The 23585-nt window shown below is 40.2% G+C and overlaps 1 protein-coding gene across 3 annotated transcripts in view; it reads right to left on the bottom strand.

Annotated features, from left to right (window-relative positions):
* Positions 1-23585, bottom strand: part of SLC38A11 (solute carrier family 38 member 11) — a 46102-nt gene that overhangs the window by 8381 nt on the left and 14136 nt on the right. For all 3 annotated transcript variants that reach the window (XM_054044776.1, XM_054044777.1, XM_054044778.1), the window contains 4 exons: positions 22223-22329; positions 19974-20053; positions 3094-3164; positions 2150-2311 (listed from right to left, as the gene is read on the bottom strand). In XM_054044776.1, the coding sequence (XP_053900751.1) occupies positions 2150-2311; positions 3094-3164; positions 19974-20053; positions 22223-22329 (420 nt within the window). The remainder of the gene's footprint in view (positions 1-2149; positions 2312-3093; positions 3165-19973; positions 20054-22222; positions 22330-23585) is intronic.

The following is a 23585-nucleotide window of genomic DNA, read 5'->3' as shown; positions in this document are numbered from 1 at the left end:
TTTTTTTCAACTTAATGACAACTCTGGCTAATTATTAGCTGACATTTACATTTATGCAAATAGAGAGATAAATCACCAGAATAACTGTATACAAAAACTTGAGATTTTCTGACCCACTTTTGGAGACATAAATCAGAAAATGATGATTAAATAATCACAAATTTACATTCAAAATTAACTTTCACCACCCCAATAGTAACAGCATTTTCTATTATTTCTTGTGTTCTCAAGATCATTTCCACTTGAGTATTTACTTATCTATCTATCTATCATACACATATTACAGGGGTAAGCCTATTGTCATCCTATTTTTTGCAGCTTTCTTTTTGAGATTACTTTGTAATGGTGCTTCTGGTGTTTGTTTTTTTAATCGGTATGTGACACAGTTTTAGAAAGAAAAACATTTAGTTAAAACAAACAGATTTCCTTTTTGTTATTCTTAGGACAAGAACAATCACATAAGGAAGACTAGATGGGTACAGCTAGAGACCTGAATTTCCTGTGTATCATATTACAGGATCTAATCACAGCTGCAACACTATACTGGGGGATTTCAAACCTTCAAAACCCTATGTAAACATATGGATTATTAACTGGTAATTCCTTTTGCATCAGTTTACTGCTATACAATTCAAGTAAACACCTCACCTAGTGATTATAGCAAAGGATCTCTGGGGAAAGGTGACCAGGGGATCTAGTTCAGGCTGAATGACTAACTTACAATGGAACATGAACAAATCTGAAGACTATACCTAGATGGCCTACCAGGTCATTTAATATAGTGTCTAGTACATATATACTCAAAAAAATTAGGAAGGTATGATTTTCCCAGTCCTGAAATATATTTTTTAGTCATTCTGTACTCAGCCAGTCCAGCTAGAAAGATAGGTATAAGCAATGACTAGGGTAGGTTGCTTTCCTGGATAAATAAATGGGGGCGGGAGGAGGAGGGAAGGGAGTGAAAATCCCCTACTCCAAGCACAGCTAACTGCTGCTGTCTGCCACAAAAAGACGAGGCAATAAACCTCTTACAGCTTTAAACTGGACTGTAAAAGAATTGTGAAACAACTGAAGAAATGTCTCTAAAATTGTTTGACTGACTTGAGAAACAATGATGTATTTAACATCATTTCTTCCTCCCTTAACGCTTACCTCCCTCTTCCCGCTCATTCCCAGAGACAGAAAGAGAGCAAAATCTGTTACAAAGACAGTGAGAACCCTATGGTACATTTCTGACATTAATAATCTAGGCTGCAGTTTCAAAGAAAGTGCATACCTGAGTTGTGCATATGAAAAATGTAACTCTGTTTAGATAGAGGATCCTCAAGGCAAAAGGCTGTATGTTTTTAGGAATACTAGACAGAAAGTTGCTCCCCACACACATCAACCTCACTCTCCCCTCACTGCTAGAAGGGAAGCTGACTCCCCCCCCTCCCCCCATGCTCTCAGAATGTCTCTTTTCCCCCTCAGCAACATGGAATGAGGTTTTTCCCCATCAGCTGCTCGATTCTTCTACAGAGATTTGTGTGTGTCAGTCATACCAGTCAGTGGCAGCCTAGCCACCTGCACTCCAGGGTAATTTCACTCCTGAAGGAGTGCAGGTGATGGAAGTATCATTACTCCACTCTGATAAGATTCTGCTGGGCACATGGGAAACAGCTCTAAGTTAGCCACTATAAGAGCACTGCCAGCACAGTGTGTTGAGGGGATGTGTGGAAACTATTTAAGCTTTTATATGTACTCATCATATTTCCCCATCCACTCTAGCCCTACTCTACCCCTGGGCAGTGCTGTTTATTTTTGTGCTTTGCTAAACCCATGCAATCCTTCCAACAGAGGGAAGCAGTTTTGTGCTAATGTATCTCCTTGGTGTGGGCTTTCCACCAGCAGGGCTCTGCTCGTGAGTCTACAGAATCTTCCACAGCATAGACCGTGGGCTGGCTTCTCACCCCACTCCTATATTTTTTGACTACTAGGTAAGAAGGGTAAATCTCAGACATTCCTTTTCAAGTATAAATAAAAAGACAATGATCAGCTTGGCATTTCCTCCCTCTATACCCTGCAGGGAGTTAACTGAACTCAAACAAAAAGGGTGGAAAATGTCAGAAGGCCAAGATAAGCCTTAAAATAGATGTGTAGAGTATCTTACCTTCTGTGTAGCCAGTAAATGTCACATATCCACATACAGCAAACACCACACTGACAAACAGAGCGAGTGAGACAGACAGATGAGTGATGCGAGACCAGTTACTCAGAGTGGGTTCTTCCAAAGAGCCATAGATTAAAAAGCTGTTATGATGGCAAACGAATGCTGAAACACACATGGCAATTAAAAAACAACAACATTTCATTAAAAATAAAAATTTTGTACCAAGCTAAGCTAGTGTACTCCAGGGCAGTGGAAATATAGCACAGTTTAAATCAATTCATTATTACAAATACAAATGAAGGGTGCAGTACATAGCAAACATCAAACAGCTTCACATTTTGGATATTTATCTCATTCTACATGGGTCTCCACCTTCCATTCAGCCCATATGATTCTGATTTCTCATCCCCAACAATGCCACCTGGTTCTCCCCTACCAACCCCAGACATAGCTTCCTGCTCACAATTCCACTTCAATCTGTGGAAGTGCCTCCTTCTGGTGCGCCCCTCAGGTTTTATACCATGATCTAGTCTGGGGCTTCTCTGTTAACTATGCCCCAGAATGTACAGATGACAAACTCCAGAGGATGTGACTTTTCCCACTCTGGGACAACAGGCATGTTGTGCAGTAACAAGCAATCGGAAGACCTCAGAGTACCAGCACACTAGAGCCTACAGAGGGATATCAGAACAGTGAGAGTAGAAGTTAGAGTGGGGACTATGCATATGAGAGGAGATTTATCCAAACCTGAATAAAGGTTTAATTCTGGCTAATGGGAAAAGATTAGGGCTAGCTCTAATTTTGCCTAAACCAGCTTAACACTAAGGTAAAAACTTAAAAGGAAAATCCATATGCCATGCAGGTCCAGACGTAAAGTAAAATTCTTTCAACCATTAGGGCTGACTGCAGATTGAGAAGAGATGTTCAGAGACACACACACTTACCAAATGACATCACCCCAATGGCTTGTATTGCATTAGACTTTGCAAATATCCAGGCATTCTCTGTTTTGGGTCTAAAACAGAAATTTGTTTTAATCGAATGTCCCCTATAGGTGATCGATGATTAGAATTATTTTAAAATACTGTACTACACATAACACAGTAAGGCTAGGCAGACCCTTCTGAAAAGAACTCCTCGGCACATTAGATCATGATGCTTTGGTAATAAAATGTTTGTCATTCAGAGATATCCTTTTTTCCCCTTGTATTTATAAAAATATCATTTCTGGGAGTGCTTCTTATGGCAATGTGTCAGCACTTTTAATGAATAGTTCTGGTATTGTAACTTAAAAAAAAAAAAAAGATTACCACATCTAAACACTCTGGAAATTGCAATCAGGATAGTGAAGGCCATGGTGCTGACCCCATGTGAGGTCAGGTTAGCCAAATAACACTGTAGATCTCTACTCTAAATATTAAGGGACAGATTTTTCCTCTGGATCTGCACATGTCGATCCTGAGGATTTCAATGGGAGCTCCACATTTGTTCCTAGGGCTTTAGTCCAAGTGTGACAAAATTCTGCCCTCATTCACATCTGTGCAACCCCACTGTCCCAAATAGGTCTGTTCTTCAGGGAATGATATTCCCTCTGGTAGGGAGGGTCTTGCACATCCCCGGAGCCCTGTGGTAAGAAACAAATTTAAGGAAGTACAACTAGAACAGTCCTGCATATGGAGGAGTTTAGGGTAGGATAAGGAAGGAGCCAAGGGATTCTGTATTATGTGGCTCCAATGACTCTATCAGCCCCCCACAAGTTGTGTGGAAGAACTGCAGTGACTGTATGCCAAAGCAGCAGCGAGCTGGGACAAAGGAGAACTGCTGTAGCCCTGAGCCCCGGTCATAGGTTGGTAGATTTTGGTGGATTCCGCCCCCCCCCCCCCCCCCCCCCCCCGTTATACACCACCCCTTATCCCCTGAATTTACTCAGGTTTTATACAGAGGAAATAAATTTCATTTTAGGGGCTTGTCAATACATGAGATTTTTCCAGATATACTTGCATAGTTCATAGAATCATAGAATATCAGGGTTGGAAGGGACCTCAGGAGGTCATCTAGTCCAACCCCCTGCTCAAAGCAGGACTAATTCCCAACTAAATCATCCCAGACAGGGTTTTGTCAAGCCGGGCCTTAAAAACCTCCAAGGAAAGAGATTCCACCACCTCCCTAGGTAACGCATTCCAGTGCTTCACCACCCTCCTAGTGAAATAGTGTTTCCTAACATCCAACCTAGACCTCCCCCACTGCAACTTGAGACCATTGCTCCTTGTTCTGTCATCTGCCACCACTGAGAACAGCCGAGCTCCATCCTCTTTGGAACCCCCCCCCCCACCCTCAGGTAGTTGAAAGCAGCTATCAAATCCCCCCTCATTCTTCTCTTCTGGAGACTAAACAATCCCAGTTCTCTCAGCCTCTCCTCATAAGTCATGTGCTCCAGACCCCTAATCATTTTTGTTGCCCTCCGCTGGACTCTTTCCAATATTTCCACATGCTTCTTGTAGTGTGGGGCCCAAAACTAGACACAGTACTCCAGATGAGGCCTCACCAATGTCGAATTAAAGGGGAATGATCACGTTCCTCAATCTGCTGGCAATGCCCCTACTGATACAGCCCAAAATGCCGTTCGCCTTCTTGGCAACAAGAGTACACTGTTGACTCATATCCAGCTTCTCGTCCACTGTGACCCCTAGGTCCTTTTCTGCAGAACTGCTACCTAGCCATTCGGTCCCTAGTCTGTAGCAGTGCATAGGATTCTTCCGTCCTAAGTGCAGGACTCTGCACTTGTCCTTGTTGAACCTCATCAGGTTTTTTTTTGGCCCAATCCTCTAATTTGTCTAGGTCCCTCTGTATCTGATCCCTACCCTCCAGCGTATCTACCACGCCTCCCAGTTTAGTGTCATCTGCAAACTTGCTGAGAGTGCAGTCCACACCATCCTCCAGATAATTAATAAAGATATTAAACAAAACTGGCCCCAGGACCGACCCTTGGGGCACTCCACTTAAAACCAGCTGCCAACTAGCCATGGAGCCATTGATCACTACTTGTTGAGCCCGATGATCTAGCCAGCTTTCTATCCACCTTACAGTCCATTCATCCAGCCCATACTTCTTTAACTTGGCAGCAAGAATACTGTGGGAGACCATATCAAAAGCTTTGCTAAAGTCAAGGAATAACACATCCACTGCTTTCCCCTCATCCACAGAGCCAGTTATCTCATCATAGAAGGCAATTAGGTTAGTCAGGCACGACTTCCCCTTGGTGAATCCATGCTGACTATTCCTGATCACTTTCCTCTCCTCTAAGTGTTTCATAATTGATTCCTTGAGGACCCGCTCCATGATTTTTCCAGGGACTAAGGTGAGGCTGACTGACCTGTAGTTCCCCGGATCCTCCTTCTTCCCTTTTTTAAAGATGGGCACTACATTAGCCTTTTTCCAGTCATCCGGGACCTCCCCCCATCGCCATGAGTTTTCAAAGATGATGGCCAATGGCTCCGCATTCACATCCGCCAACTCCTGTAGCACCCTCGGATGCAGTGCATCCAGCCCCATGGACTTGTGCTCATCCAGCTTTTCTAAATAGTCCTGAACCACTTCTTTCTCCACAGAGGGCTGGTCACCTCCTCCCCAGGCTGTGCTGCCCAGTGCAGTAGTCTGGGAGCTGACCTGGTTCGTGAAGACAGAGGCAAAAAAAGCATTGAGTACCTGAGCTTTTTCCACATCCTCTGTCACTAGGTTGCCTCCCTCATTCAGTAAGGGGCCCACACTTTCCTTGACTTTCTTCTTGTTGCTAACATACCTGAAGAAACCCTTCTTGTTACTCTTAACATCTCTTGCTAGCTGCAACTCCAAGTGCGATTTGGCCTTCCTGATTTCACTCTTGCATGCCTGAGCGATATTTTTATACTCCTCCCTGGTCATTTGTCCAATCTTCCACTTCTTGTAAGCTTCAGGAATAAGAGTACCCTTTTTTCAGTTTAGCTTGAACTGCTTCCAAAGCAACATAAGCTAAACAAAAAAAAAGAAAATGCACTCTTTTATTCTGATAGAAGGGTCTGCACAGGGAGTTACACCAATAGAACTATAGCAGCTTAAATTCACCTTACGAATAAGTCTCTGTGGAGGCAAGCCCAAAGTGTATGTACTGAAATAGTCAACAGTCAAACAACAGTTTCCACTACATGAATTCATGTCTTACTATTGTCGCTGGGCTGCAGTTACCACTTTGATTTATGTATTTTTTAAATTGTGCATAATTTTATCATCTTATTATATAGAGAGTCTTGACAGTCTAAACTGCTGTCAATCTCCATTTTAAAATATACTCAGGGAATGATGGCAGAATGCAATTTAGATTAAGGCCCAGAAACGAAAGTTTGCAACAATCTTTGTTAAATCAGATCCAGAGTTTGATACACGAAATTCCATCCTGTGAAACGAATTTAGACGCCCCATATATGTTGATGCACACTCTGGGGAAACGGAGAAGCAAGAACATCCTTTTTCTAAGATGCAATCTGTTCACATACCAGATGGAAGCTGTATACCAACTGAGAACTTCTTTGACAGAAGTTTTCCAGAACAGACAAAATGGCATTACATTGGAGAATGCTGCCATACAGCTAGCTGCTGCTAATTTGGCTTGCTTCAATTTCCACTTTGTTTTGAGGGGAAGCTGCTGCCACCTGCTGCCTCAGCTGCTGTACTCGTCCTTCATGGCAAAACAGCATGTCACAACCATCACACCACCTCTATCTCCCTCTCCCCCTCTCTGTTACTAAGTCAGCTCTTTCAAGCAGCACTTTCCTTGGCAGGTGTTACTTTAGATATTATTGCTGCCAAACTTTTAAACCCTTTCCAAACAGATTTATTTATTTATTTTTGTTCGTTCTCTCCCCCCCCCCATTCATTATCTTCCCATTTCTTGAGAGGTGTCAGGCTTTCCCTAAGAACAGATTTTTAATAACAGCAATGACCTGATTATTCCAGCCTCCATCTATAAAAATGCTGGGGTTATTTTATAAATTATGTTCCTTTACTATTAAATTCATATCAACCAAATAGTAAAATCTTCATTTTCCATTTTAGAAATATGGCTTATTAGATCCAGATGCATATTTGGCCCTGATTCAGAAAAGTATCCCTACTCATGGCAGCACTTAAACTTGAAGTGAAAGAGTTTAAAGCATATGCTGAAATGCTGTTCTCTATCAAGACCTATATAAATATTTTATTAGAACTGGTTCAAGCCGAGTTCTTGGTTCACAGGGACAGCGTATGGTCTTTACTACAGTAATGGGATTTTTTAAGGATTTCAGATTATTTTTTCAGCTGAGAACTGGGAAGAGGAAGACCAGATGAGGTTGAGAGAAAAAGGAAGTTCCGTTGAAGAAGAGGCTAAGCATATTCCAGCCTTTATATCCTTGTTTACATTAGCTTGTTTGGGGAAATCTCCCCCAGCTTTACTACTGCCTGCTCTGAGTGGGGTGAGATAACATAATAGCAAAAGCACCAGTGCTCTGTTTACATTTGTGCTTCCACAACTGCTACCACTACTGGGGCTGCACTGCTCATAAAGGAATGGCAAGACATCAGCCTGAGGGAGACATAGCTTAAGTGAGCAATAATCTATTATAAAAATAAGCAGATAGTATACATAAGAGAAGGCTTTCAAATGTAAACAAATAAATGTTTTTATTGATATGAGCAGTACTGAGTTATGAGGCCTACTGGTATAATTCAAGGACTATATTAAGATCATGCCTGAAAACAAGAACATTGAGACCGAAAATCAATGAGCGAAAATTGGTGTGTCAGAATCCAGGCCATGGTAGACAAAATCATGAGGGAATGGGCTCACCCACTACTCCCTTTTGGATTCCTTAAAGAAAGACTTAGGGAGAAAAACTGTCTACTAGAGCAGTGGTTCTCAACTCGAGATCTGGGGCCCACAACCAGGTTTCAAGGGGTCTGCTAAGCAGAGCCAGCGTTAGACTCACTGGGGCCCAGGAAAGAAAGCCAAAGCCCCACTGCATGGGTCTGAAGCCCCAGGCCCTGAGCCCTGCCACCCAGGGCTGAAGCTGAAGCCTGAGCAATGTAGCTTTGCAGAGGCCCCTGTGCGTAGAGCCCCAGGCAACTGCCCTGCTTGCTACCCCCAGCTTTTATATGCAGAAAATCAGTTATTGTGGCACAGGTGGGCCGGGGAGATTTTATAGCTTGTTGGGGCGGGGGGAGGGGGGAAGGCGTGTCTCATAAAGAAGCAAGATTATGAGTGACTCATAAAGAAAAAGGTTGAGAATCTCTGTACTAGAGCAAGCTTCATCATCATGGCTTCCAGACCCTCCATCTCCTGGGACCCCAGGCCTTTCTCATCCTGATCCTGGGAGATGTCCTGACCAGACCGGGCCAGAGAGAGAGACCCAGGTGACATCGCCACCTCTACCAGCTTCATCAGAATCCCACACACCACCTGGGATGAGAGACTTTGGCTCTCTCTCTCTCTTCCCCCCCCCCTCCACCATTTCCTTTTCCTTCCCCATCTTTTTTTTTTTTTTTTTCTTTCCAATCTCTCTCCTTTTGCCTTCTTTTTAATAAAAGTCTGCCTGAGGTGGCCAAGACTGTATATTCTTCAATACTACTGTAAGCCTGTGACCAGAAATGCAGCTAAAAGAAATGGCTTGTAACAGCCCGATGCTGGTATAAATTTGCCAGGTTTCACAGTAGCTGATAAGACTGTGTGTTGTGCCTGTGTTTTTCTAGCAGTCATATTGCAAGTGAAAGTCAATATCAGAGACAGAAGCTGCATTTTCTATCTTTGCCGTTTTGTTCTCTCCCCTCTTGCATGTGTTCATCTTGTTTTGTCTTTTAGGAAATGGAATCAGACTTTAACAGCAGCAGCAATTACAGTAGTTCCAGCCTATCTCAACTAACTTACTTCCTGCCCCCCAAAAAGGACATGTATTACCATCTTTAATACCATCTAAGACAGGGGTCGGCAACGTTTGGCACGCGGCTTGCCAGGATAAGCACCCTAGCAGCCGGGCCAGTTTATTTACCTGCTGACATGGCAGGTTCGGCCGATCGCGGCCCCCACTGGCCACGGTTCACCATCCTGGACCAATGGGGGCAGCGGGAAGCGGTGTGGGCGAGGGATGTGCTGCCCATGGCTTCCCGCCGCCCCCATTGGCCTGGGACGGCGAACCGCAGCCAGTGGGGGCCGCGATTGGCCAAACCTGCCGCGTCAGCAGGTAAATAAACTGGCCCGGCCCGCTAGGGTGCTTACCCTGGCGAGCCGCGTGCCAAACATTGCCGACCCCTGATCTAAGACATTGTCAATTGAGGGTTTTTTTCCTTTTAAAAACTCTCTCCAGCTAAAGGTTAAAGGGCTGTTCTTAAAATGAAGGCCTTATTTAATACTTTACATTTCAAATGCTCTAACTGTTTTTCCTTCTTTTCTATATCTTTAATGAAGGGTTAAAAGGATTTTTAATGGTATGTTTGGTCTTTGTATACAAATCCCAAATCTTGTTAAAATTTATTTAATGTTGGACAGAGACAGGGTCTTGTTAATACCTTTGACTCTTTGGGTCCCTTTATTCCATCTAAATTAATACAGCAACACATCACAGAACTACTACACTATTTAGCCTTATTGGGTCTCTCTAAACAGGAGAAAAACTCAGGACCATAACTGCATTTCAGGTCAGGATGAGATATATTGGAGATAAGGTAGGAGCAAGATTACTTGGAACACGGTTGCTCTGTTCCTTGCCATCAGATACACATTCATGAAACAAATAAAAATAATCACAAAATTTATCAACTATTTAAAAACAGCCACCACAACTGAAGCTAAGATATACCAACTAAAGCCAAGCTATTGAAAAATTAATGCTTACATTCTGTCTAAATGCATGCCTTAGTGGTGAGGAGAAAAGCAAATGAGGCTTTAGTTAGGCTTTATTTTCTTTATTGATATATGTATATATGTTAATCTAAAATAGTTTTGATTTGTACAAATATAAAAAATAATAATTCTTTTTTAAAAACATTGAATCAGTTTCATCCTTGGTTTAACACTGACAATTTCAAATCAGGGACATCAGCGATTAAATTAGACATAGCTATTCATTGCTGGCCAGTTTACTAAATATGGTACATTTATTAAAGTACTCTAACATATTAAAATGTATGAAACAGAACTGGATTAACAATATTTAAACTAAACCATAATAGCATTATAGCAATTTAGTTCTATTGCCATTGGAGGTCAGATTTTTTTCAGTACATAGACATGGGGAAAACTAATTTATATTATCCTTTGAGAGAACTGAGTATTCAAAAAGAATTTGTGAAATCTTTCTAACCAAGAATTATGATCCTAAAACCCTTTCCATTATAATATTAAGTGCACATTGTGAAAGACTGACAATTTCCTGCAATATCCTCAATGAACTTGACTTAAATTAAATGTTTTTGAATTAGATTAATACTTATGGGGTCAAGTGTATTAAAAATAAAATTGCATATGTGGTGTTGTGAAATTGTATGTATTTCCATGGGAACGGTAAATAGGAGAACCGCAGTGAGTAGGCAAATTCACTCAGATTGTAATAGCTCCAGAGAAACCCCTCTACCGGAAAAGTCCAAACATACTAGCTCAAACTAGATTCTCCATGGACCAGCAGACAAAGGAAGGGGTTTTGTATAAATAACTTGGTTTTAAACAGGGTCAGGGCCTTCTTCCTGATTCAGCAAAATGGACAGGATCCCTGGTCCATGGAGGGCCCCAATCCTTAGGGTAGGATTGGAGGGTCTGTGTACTTGTTCTGAACTAAAGCTATGATAAGCTGGTAATCACGAGGAATAAGCCTTGGGTGAGGGTTTGAAGGACTGTTCCTGCCAGAATCCATGTTAGGGTTAGGGTTAACTCTGGTAAGTTTATTAGCATGTGTGTAGGTTCTTTTATTGTTTTTAATACATTTTCTCTGTAATATTTTTTACCTTAAGAATAAAGTTGGCTTGCACAGGAAGGGCTGTGTTATATCTCTGTAGCAATTCACCTCTTAACTGAAGAGAAAGCAAGAAGGTGTCCTTGGGCAACCTCTCTGTGCTGGGAATAACACATTAAGGCAGGGAACTGTGCAGTCTGGAAATACCCCAGTCAGAAGGGAGAGTGGAGTGGGCCCTCACCCAAGGGAGACAACAGCAAGGGAGCTGGAAGCCTGAGGAAGGGTGCCTTTGTTGGAAATAAGCCTGAGGGGAATACAGGAGCAGTTGCCCTGAATTGTGAGACAGGTTATATTTATATAACATCTTATGAGTTAACTGACCATTTAAAATGGAGCCAAAAAAAGAAAATAATGGTTTTAATACCACTGACATTTAAAAATTATTGTAAAGCTCAAGCTGATTTGAAAATGGCTGTAAAATGCCTCCATCACCACATGCATTTATTTGCATGAACATTTTTAAATAAAATGGAGTTTTTACAGCTATGTTATAAACTCCTGTAATAAGAGTTTAAAAATGAAATGATGGTAGGATTCTGAACTTCAGTTACGGGGTTGTGAATAGAGATGTCTAAAGAGTCAATCTTTTAAAAGTAAGAATACTCAAGAGCCTGCAGGGGTGCTGGAACAATTTGTATAGTGGGGGTGCTGAGAGCCACTGAACCAAACTATAAACCATGTACATGATGGAAATTACTTCAAACCATGGGGTGCTGCCACACCCCCTGCACTCCTAGTTCCAGAACCTATGAGAGCCTGAGTACCTACTGTTAATAACTGGACTGTGCATTAATGATATGAAACACTAACTGCTCTAACTGAAACATAACCATCTTGTCTGGATATGTGACACCAAACTGAGATTGTGCTATTTGGGAATAACTCCAGAAAAGTAAAATCCTTAAACCTAACTGTACTCAGGAAGTGCATCCTATCCTATATTCTTAGAGTAAATAACCAAACCTCTCAGTACTGGAACAGAACTTAATAACCACAGTTTGCACTACCTAATTTCCACATAGTATCCATACAGTGCAATACCACATGCACAAAATTATGCATATATTATAACCCTTAACATTTTCCTTAACATGTAAAATAGGAATGGAAAGAATGTATCACTCAATTAAGTTGATTTTTCTGTTTTCATAGGAAGCATTATGATGTCTGTCCCTTATGGGACACATTCTTCAATTTATTCCTGAACTGGAGTTTAAAAAGCAGAAACTCAGTGGCAGTACAAAAACACAGTAAGCTGTATAAGCAAACACTAATTGTGATGTCTAGTTCACTGTTAGATTGAAAGCCAGGAGCTCTGGAATTCTAATTCGACCTCTGACATTTATTCCCTCTATCTCAGTGGGGGGATGAAGATCACAAAGGCTTTAACAACCTTCATGGAACTTAAAGGGAGGACAAGTTGCAAGAGGGAAGAGTTTTGAAGAGCACCAAAAAGTCAGTCTATGTGCATAAGGATAGCTTCAGTTACAGTGCCTTGGTAAATAGTTCTCTTAGTAAAAAGCTAGTTTAGTTTTAGAAAAATGGAGTCCGACATCCAATACATTAAATAGTTTCTTCTCGGAAAGAAAGAGTGGAGGAGCTTAAATGGAAATTGACGTGAAAGACCATGGAAGCTAGCATAGAGAAACACTAAAAGTAACAACAATCACAAGGAGAAAACGCTGGCTGACATCCAGGACAGGAGGGAGGTGGAACATGAAGGACGATAAGATGCATCAAGGAAGAGAACAAGTTGTAAGAAGAGCAGAAAGGAAAAATGTATGGGGCCATTTAGCCCTGATACCTGCAGCAAAAATAGGAGAGGATTAAACTGAAAGAGATCCTAAGGGAGGTTACTAGCCCAACCAACAGTTAAGAGGCCACATGAATGAAGCCAACAGCAAGACAGAATTGGCAAGTAATTCTAATTGCTTACTATATTGAGGTCTGTGGCCTGAGACGTGTGTTTCCCAGATAAAGTAAGACCGTATTCAGTCTCCAGGATACCAACAGAATGTATATCACAATAAAGGTGCTGGCTAATGCAAAGAATGCTGGGGAATCCCCACTGTTTGTAGTCCAAGAACAGAAAGGCTACAAATGCTGTTTGTGGTGAAAGGTGCATCACATAAAGCTCTGGAGTCAGACCCAGACAAAATTGTTTGGTCACAATATGATCTGGGTCGTTTTTGTTATTAAAATGTTAACGTCTCCATCACAAAATCCATTGTGAGGGGAAATCATTCTGTCTTTAGTGTTGTACACTGTCAAATAAGAGACAGCGAGCCTGGTTTTTCAGAATATGGAGGAAGCAAGATTATCTCTGATCTCAGCCCAGCCACACACAGCAGGTATATAGAGTTCATTGAAATGAAAAAGTATTTACAAAAGAGGAACAGGAGTCACACTTTTGTACCAGATGAGCTGCATGTTTTGTACCAGCAAGAAGACTTCCATCTTCTTGAATGGAAGATCGGTGATAAAACTGCTATATTAAGGTGCAGATTGGCAATCATCAGGATGATTCTTCTAATGGAGCACCAGACAGCAGATTTAATTCAGGTTTGACTTCTAAATTTATAGACTTTATTTATAGACTAAATTTATATTAAATTGTGGAATTCAGTTTCTGTTCTGTGGCAAAACTGTAGAATGAAATAGGGAGTGTGGAATGTTAGTTTTATACTCTGGATTAAACTATTTCAAAAACTGTAGCCACTGAATTTAATCTTAGTCAACATTATGAAAGGTAAATTAATAATGCTTAGGTTAGCCTTTAATTTCTAATTGACAGAGGTCTTTCTGACCATCAAGGAAAATAAATAATTAAAATTAAGTGACATAATCTAAAATTCTGGCATAGCCCTACTTGAAAATAATTGGTGTATTTCCCCACTCTTTCTTAATGAACTGTTTAGCAGTGGTGTAAATATAGAGTGTCTTTGTTTTTACTTTTGGATTTCACTATATGGTAAAGTTTCTTTGGTCATTACATGATTATTAAGGAGCAAGAGAGCATCATATTCCTACTTTTATGTTGTTTTCTTGAACACTTGGTGTTTCATTACTGTGATCAGCTGCCAGATGCATAATTCTCTTACAGCTACACTTATGTGCAATCTTTTAAGGTTGCTCACAAAATTTTTGTGATGATTTATTTATTATGCAGGCACTGACATAATGGTATTCTTTCAAAATCAACACCAAAAAAAGTTAAAATGCTCTGTCTTTATAAATGGCATTACCTATTATCCCTTTTCTATCAATGTATATTCATATTTTCATCCTTAAGACATGAAATAGCTTTATGCAATATGAATGTGTTTGAAGACTGTTACATTCTGAAGATGAGATAATCCTAACCCATTGTTGTTTTTGAATGTGTTAAAAAATTAACCCGGTATAAGCAGGTGGAAGTAAAATGAGGGAGAAACAGTCTTTTTTTTTACTCCACAACCTCTCAAAAGTAATGAGGGAAAAAACTGTAGGCTGCACACTGGATGTTCTTAACAGCTACACTATCAGCTTCAGACTGCAGTGATTATTTATTTATATGGGTGACATGCAATGAAAGCAAAACTGAAAAAAATATATAATGCCTTGACTCTACTTATGCCATAAGGGAAAAAAAGTCAAACCAAAAAATATCCTGATGCAAATATCAATTATTTCTGAAGCCTTCCAAAAAAAAAAAAAAAAAAAAATTTCTCCCCAGTCCCACTCCCTCACCCACCCAAAAAAGCAGATACCTTAGTTTTTAGATTAACTGAACATTAACATTAAAGCATGGTTTGGTATTGAACAATGCCAAATTACTACAGGCCTCCCAGAAGAACCTCCCAGGAGAATACAAGAAAATTGCATTTCAAATTAAATAAATGTGTCAAAAAGGTTTACTTTAGGTCTGCCTCTTGGCACACTTTGACTGGACCCTAGGGACACCTGAATAGACAATTTAAAGCTTAGGCTAACCAGTGAGACTTTTAAATTTTCTCAGTTACATCAACAATAAAGAAAATATATTCACGACAAGCTTATAGGAATACAAAAAGTATTTAAAAGAAAAAATGTCAGACTAAGTTAAAAATATATTTTGGGTCCCCCAAGATATATTAGGGAGATCTGGCTTACTTTCCCAGTCCCCTCTTTAAAGGCAAAGGGAATAGAAAACCCTCTAAGAGCCAAACAGAATTCAGAAGCCCAAGCATCCATCCAAAGACACTGGTGGTGAAGGAGGCTGCACCGAATTGTCACAAGACAAGGAAGGAAGACTGCATTCCATAGTTGCTGCTTTAAAACCAAGAATAAGACATTCAATATCTAATCTGGTGAAGGCAAGCTCAAATGAGGACACAAATGCAATATTTGTTGAAGATGGCTGATTTTTTTTAAAAGCTACAAGTTTATTTAACTTGAATCTAATAAACCTCTGTAAACCCAAGGTCTAGTTATGCTAGTAGCTTGGAAAGGTGGAATTCTCTCATTCCTTCTACTGGCTTCTAGCTCTTTTCTATGTGAATCAAGACCTGTTGTACTGATAAACTGCTAGGACCATACCGGTATCACCACCCCTTCTCACTCAGAAAGACACTTATTCTTCCCAACCTTGTACTGATACCCATCTGTCCAAGTGGTGGATGACTTGATATCCATTCTACAAAGAGAAACATGTGCCCCATCTCTTAAATGTTGCAAGACAGAAAGACTATTCCCATTCATCCCCCCGCCCCTTTAGCAGGTGGGATATTGAAATGGGACTCAAGAGACCTGGGTTCAATTCGCAGCTCAGCCAGACACATTCTCTATGGCTTTGGGCATATCATTTAATGTAGCTTCTGCCTCAGGTCCCCGACTGTAAAATGGGGATATATGGCCCCATCCACATAGTAAATACCTAGATCAGTGGTGGGCAACCTGCAGCCCATCGGGGTAATCTGCTGGCGGGCCGCCAGACAGCTTGTTTACATTTGCACAGCCGCTCGCAGCTCCCAGTGGCCACGGTTCACCGTTCCCAGCCAATGGGAGCTGAGGGAAACAGCGTGGGCCACAGGAACATGAGGGCCGCCTCTTCACACAGCTCCCATTGGCCGGGAATGGTGAGCCAAGGCCACTGGGAGCTACAGGTGGCTGTGCAAATGTAAACAAACTGTCTGGCGACCCACCAGCGGATTACCCTGATGGGCTGTATGTGGCCCGTAGGCCACAGGTTGCCCACCATTGACCTAGATGATCTGTTTGGATCACACACCCATCAATTAATGGCGTGAAGTTTGAGATCTTGTACTATAATAAACCCGGCACTAGCACGATTGCAAAAGCTATGCATAAAAAATCAGGGAAGTCACAGCACTCCTATAAGAAGGAAATTAAAACCTGCATGTGATGGGGTGGACTAGTCCGAAGGCCTTCTGCTAGAGGTCTTACAGCAGTGCCTCTGCCTACCACAAAAAAGAGCAGCGGTGAAGTCCTCCAGAGGGTCCTGTGGCACCTTTGAGACTAACAGAAGTACTGGGAGCATAAGCTTTCGTGGGTAAGAACCTCACTTCTTCAGATGCATCTGAAGAAGTGAGGTTCTTACCCACGAAAGCTTATGCTCCCAGTACTTCTGTTAGTCTCAAAGGTGCCACAGGACCCTCTGTTGCTTTTTACAGATTCAGACTAACACGGCTACCCCTCTGATACTTGAAGTCCTCCAGGCAGCCTAGAGTGGCTGCAGGGGAGCAGCCAATCAGAGGGAATACTGGAGCAACCAATCAGGGGCCAGAAAGGCCACATAAAAGGAAGCAGCAGCAGCAGAGCAGTAAATAGCTGCTTAGAGCTTGAAGAGGGAGGACTGGGTGTCTGGCTGGAAGAGCAGCAGGACCTTGGACAGGTCACTGCAGACAAGTTGACCCCAGGGGACTGAGCCCAGAACTTAGCTAGACCAGGCAAGGGTATCATGATGGGCCCTGCTGGTCTGGTTCAAGACTGAGCCTTGGCGAGAGCTGCTGAAAGAACACTAACCAAGGGTACCGAGATGGGACCCTGTTGGGCTATTAAAGAAGGCAGTGTCTCCAGGAGGGATGCTGGAACACTGCGCCACTAACACTAATTCACCTACTGGCACATAATATTGCCAAGCATCACTTTGAAAGAGCATGCAGGGGAAGGCAACAGGGAGATGTACTCAACGACTGTGCACTGGAGAAAAGAAAGAGCTCCATGGTATACTGTAACCTAATGTTAGGGTCAACCCATAAAATAAGTCCAGCCAATCAGGTGGACCAACACAAGCCAATGGCTTCAGGCAATGGCAGCACGATCTCCTACAAAGACATGTACCATTGGCAAGCACCATATTTTGGTTTTGTGCAAGGTAATATGGGAGCAAACTAGTCTCCCTTGTTTCCCTTCAGAATAAATAATTTTGAGATTTTGATTCATTCCAGGCTTAGGGTCAGTCTTCACAGGCCTAATTTTGCAAACTCTTATACACACAGAGTAGGCCTTATACACGTAGTCCCACTAAAGCCAATAGGACTATTCATTATTTACTTGGTTCATTTGTTATAATAAAAAGATGGGACACACATTAGTTAACTTACATTTGTATTGTTATTGTCTCATTTCCTCATTAAGAGGAGAGAATACTAACTAAAAATGAAAAGGTTTACACAATGAAAATATGTCTCATTCTAAATGTACAACTAGAAATAGATACCAGAAAAAGGTTTATGGAGCTTCTAGAAAAGTTAGTCTCTTTATTAGATTAGATTTTGAAAGGGATAATGTTAAAAAAAAAAGGGTGTCTCAAAGAAGCCTAAAATAATCTACCATAAAATACCAAAATCACTTTTTAAAATATCATCATTGTTTTTTTAATTAAAAAAAACCCTGAACAATGCCCCATGTTTTATAATACCCTATTATGATGGTGTTACCATAGTAACAAGGTCATCATCAGTAGCCATTATATATTACTTCATTTTTGACAGGGGAGTTAGAAATCTCTCTTTCAAATATGCATTTAACAAGCTCTGTAAGAAACCACAGCTTACCAGATCATTCCACTGAAACAAAACAAGGAAAAACACTCACAGTGCTGAATGGATCATTTTTTATGGATCATGCACATGTACGTTTGTCACATTTTCAGAAACAAGACTGCCATTCTAGCTACTGTGCCAACACTAAAAAAAATATGCCCTATGATTGGCTTAATTATCAGACAGTGATCAAACAAGACAAATAAATGGTTATGTGAAGCAATGTTCAAACGATTATGCTAACAGTTCTATGGTGTAAGCAGCTACTTCGTATACAAATACTGAAAATACTGCATAAACAAATCCAATGGATAAAAAATTAATTATATGTTCAAATAAAGGCTGTTTTCCTTACTACGGGAATTTCACATACAACTGAGGACACCATTCATTAAAACAATGGATAAAGCAAATGTTTGGGTTTATGGAGGAGGAACATTAGATCCACAAAAACCTTACTGTAGCAGAATTACAAAAATGATTACCACAACAAATGCATGCAGTGAACCATCCGGAACACTGCAATGCCAAGTATTACTCGAAGTGCAGTAGAGTGCTGGACTGCAATTTCTGCCTGCTCATTCAGCTGAGAATGATGTAATGGTGTTTTTATTTACTGTATAGTTCAGCCTTTTTTTGTTTTCCCCTACTTGTTTTCCAGTTCTGGAATTTGAAATAATTGTTTTAATGAACAGTGAAATGTCAATATTAATTACATTAATTTAATTTAACATCAGTTCCAACTTGACTGTCCCCTATGTGAAAAACAATTAGACATGACATTTCAAGGACATCTACTCTCAGAATCATCATTTCTGAAAGTACTGTCTTCGAAGGAGAGAACGAGAAGAAATAAAATATCTGAGACGGTATTTACAAGCAACACATCCTTATGATAAAGTAGATTTAATCTAATAATTTTAAACCACTACATATTAACCCAGAAAACATGCAAAGCAGCATTAAGGGTATGCACAAATATGAGCAAGAATGCAGAATTTTAAGACTGAAACACCATCCTCAATCCATACTACTTTGAGCCAGATTGGGCCATTAAGGCACTGGCTTACTTTTGCACTCATGCACCATTCCAGGAGGAATTCTGGGAACAACTGTGTCTTAGGAGCCATGATTTCTCTGCCAACACTCCACCATGCAGAGGGAGTGCCCACTGAGCATTCTTTGTACAGTTGGCTTGCTACCTAGACTAGTGCTAGGGCAGAGCATGGATATGGCAATCCTTTCCCCTTTGGAGTAATTCACACACCCAGATGCTAAATGGAAGCAGTTCCTATGTTCTTCCAAGCACACAACTGCTACTGTAAATGGTCCCTTGCTCAGGAGATGCACGAAAAGGAATGCCTCTGCTTGAACCAGGCACGATCTAGCTTTTTGTCTATGGAACCTGCTGCAATAGTGGATGATCTTGCATGCCATGTGTAAAATGTTCTAATCCCAGGAGACAGCTGCACAACATAGATGAGTTAGGGATGAGATTTCAGCCATAATCTGAGTAAACTACAGAAGAATTTAAAACACCACATATGTAGCGGCATCCCTTCCTTTTCCCTATATCATAAATTCTAATCTCAATAGAACTGAACAGCAGGTTTAAAACAACTTTTCATTTTGCTATTAGTAAAATGTATGTTATTTCCAATCCTTACAAGAGACAAGACCTGGTGTTTTACTTCTACATATACAAATGCAATATAATCACAATAGATAAAGTACATTTGATTTATAAAATTCACTCTGTGGCAGCCAGAAGTAATAAAAAATACTTACACCAGTGGGCTAAGGGTAGCTGCCCTTATCATCACGATGATCAGGATTACAGTTGTTAAAATCAAAGAAATAAAAGATACCTGCAAATTACAATCCAAATGTTTTATCAGTTCGCTGGTCAGAATTTCAGTAGTTTTAGCAATGTATTATTCTATTTGAAAACTTTCTTCTTTCTTCCAAAAGTTAAATTAATAGCAAAGCTAATTTTTTTAAGTGTCTGCCTTTCCAGAGAAGCAGGTCTTTGTTTTTAAAAAAGCATTCCAAGATTTCCATGTTTTATTTGCTGTCATTGTCTTTTAACTGCTTTATGACCAATTGAACCTTTAGTCCACTGCTACTACAAAGAGTATTGTCTGCAGAAATGCTGAGCATCTTCGGTTATTTCATTTAGAATTGTGAGTGCTCAACAGCTCTGAAAAATCAGACCCACTGTAGCTATTTTATGAGTAAATGGCAAACGTAATTATGTAGGTACAGGATTGTTATTTATTTATTTATTTTCAACAACAGCTGTTTGTGTAGCAGCAAATATGGCTCTCTGCCCTTGTATTCTGAGAATGCAGGCTGGCTAGTCTCTTCCTGTGAACAGCAATGTTTTCCTGTATCTGAGTGGTTGTACAACACAACATGATCTGAAATTATGAAATATCGGACAGATTCTACCCAGATGTAAGCAAGTACAACTTCATGGAAGTCAGTGAAGTTGCATCTGCTTACAGCAGGTCTGAATTTGGCTTTATATCTTTTAGGACGCATGAGACATCTATAAATGTTTTAAGCATAAGGTGTTATAACGTATGCAATTGTAAAGACATTTAATACACATAGGCCTCAGTTTTGCATTCTGATAAGCATGGACACAAGTGTCTACCTGCAGAGATGAGACTGAATAACTGGAGTAAAAATTTGTCCTGATTGGCTATTGGCTGCTATTGCTTCCCCGCTATCATCATTATACAAAAGATTTGAGCTACATTCTTAGGGGGAGATGATGATGTAAGATTAAGTAGCTGCAAACCAGATTGTGGTCGCCCCGGGCATAAAAAGGGTTGCAGTTTGGCAGCATTGGTTTTAGAGCCAAATGCATATCACCAAATTCACCTTACTTCAGTCAGATGAGTGGCCTTAGTAAGAAGAGGAGCTGATTAATACTCTAGGCAAGCCACCAAAATGTTCTACTCTTTCATTACAAATTAAAATTAATTTCAATATAAGCAATCCATGCCTGTGAAGAAAATGATCAAAAATTCAACAATTAAATCTTTCAGGTTTCAGAGCACAATGAAGAAAGTTCATTTTGTTGAAAGTTCCACATTAAAAGAAGAACTAGAATTTGTTTTTAATACTTTTAGAAATTAGCAATATTTGCAAGCAATCCAAGCAACAAAGGTGATATTTACAATAAATGAGATTTTATTCATGCTAAGAGGGGAATATTTGCTCATTAAACTATTTAAGGTCTTCTTTTATAGAAAATGAAAATTTAATAAAATTACAGAATGTTGAATTGTTTTATACTGCTAATAATTCATCATTTCAACACTTGCTATAAGTATATTTCATTTTCATTCAATCAAGTTATCATGAATTTAAAGTGCTTGTTCAAAATGTTTAACATGTAACTGTGATAAATCCCTTTATATTCATTAAGGACCAGATTGTGATCTCTTTCCCCATGTTGTATAGTACCTTGCAACATAAGTATTCCCACTGAAATTGATGTAAGTAGTTGGGGAGTAAGGTACTGCCCCATCAGGCCCTAAATTTGATGTGTGGTTTCTTTAGGAGGGCAATAATAATTTAATCTCTCAGCTAACATGATGTTATTGGCTTGTATTCTATTGCATTTAGGACTTCAGAACAAGTGCATCAGCACCAGGACTATTCAGTCATAATGTTAAATTCACTTGTCTGAGCCACATAATAGGACTCTTCAAATGTATTCTACTCTCCTAATGTGCAAAAAAGTTCAACATCCATTTAAGTCAATGGAAAGTCTCCCAATGACTTAAATGGGCAGTGAAACATGCCATGAAATCCCAATGAAAACAACTGGGAATACACGAAAGAAGGGAGAACAGAATAGAGATATGTTTTGCAAAGGAAGATTTTAGCCTATCAAGTGCTTTACTGTGCTGTAAAAAACTGTTGGAAGTGTAACTGGACATTCTCTAGCAATATAATAAGCTGCATTTAAAACAATGATTTGATATAATTGAATCAAGATAGTCATTGGCATTATGATTTACCTTTGCCAGTTTTGCTATGTCACGATAGAGAGACATAGGCAGGGTAAAGATGATAGTAATACATAGAATAATGACTTGGCGGTAAGTAAGTAAGTTATCTGGACCAACTAAAACATAAAGGAAAAAATTATATATTTAGATTTCTCTAAGAAATGGATGTGAGGAACAGATAAGTTACATTTGAAACTCTAGTAGCAATGTACCTTAGACCGTGCCTCAAACTGAAATCAAGGAAACTCCCACAGATGTCAAGGTTAGGCATTACCTGACCTTAGGACAGATACACCTGCCCAGTGCATACTCATAGGGATTTTGTGAGAATAAGATAAGCACATGCCAACATATGCACCTAACTATGAAATTCTGACCCTACGTGTGTAGATATATTATAAACATCTGTCACGGGTGGGATTTTTGAAAGTGCTCAGTATTGGCCTAACTACTCCCACTGAAATCAGTAGAGTTTTACCATTGACTTCAGTAGAACCCAGTTAGGCCAAAGCTCAGTGGTTTTGAAAATCCCATCCTACCTGCACATATATAGCCTACAACAGAAAAATCTAGCCCTCCAAAGCGAGGTCTGAAGCAGCATCAAAGTTTCAGCTGGGTAATCCATCAGTCAAGAACAAAACAAGAGTGTGTCTTGGCCCATTCACTCTGCACTTGCATATGGCAGCGGACAGAATTTGATGTGGAGCTCAAAGTGAACCCTGGTTTTATTATTGGTAGTTTGCTTAGTTGAATAGGTTGGTATTGTTTTAACACTCATGCTGGGAAGTCTGATTTTTTTCCTGTGTATCAGAGGATATTTTATTTAAAAAAAACTTTTAACAGGGCCATGACATTTTGGATTTATCATTTTAGAGAATGTCCTAAGTGGTACATTTGTAATACATGGTCAGCTATATAGAAATGTTACTGTTTAAACAGACATTACAGAAACAATTTGCATACAATCTAACATTGTATGCAAATTGGAATCTCCATCTCTGGAGATATTTAAGAGTAGGTTAGATAAATGTCTATCAGGGATGGTCTAGACAGTATTTGGTCCTGCCATGCGGGCAGGGGACTGGACTCGATGACCTCTTGAAGTCCCTTCCAGTCCTAGAATCTATGAATCTATGTATTGATCAACAGATCAACAACAGTTCTGGATGATTATCATAGGTGATACCATTAATACTAGAGTGCAGGATATGCACTGCACAGGCTTAAGCCATGGCCCTGTAAACATATGACCTGGCACAGGAATCTACTACCATCAGGTAGTAGGACTGGGGCTGTAGAGTGCAGGAGAAGCGCATGTAAACATTACAAATATATAAATAAGTTTCTTTTAGATTATTAGGAGACTGTACAA

The sequence above is a fragment of the Malaclemys terrapin genome, chromosome 11 (assembly GCF_027887155.1).
Source record: "Malaclemys terrapin pileata isolate rMalTer1 chromosome 11, rMalTer1.hap1, whole genome shotgun sequence".
NCBI lineage: Eukaryota > Metazoa > Chordata > Testudines > Emydidae > Malaclemys > Malaclemys terrapin.
The sequence above is the reverse complement of the archived record's forward strand: the minus strand, read 5'-3'. Positions and strand labels throughout refer to the sequence as shown.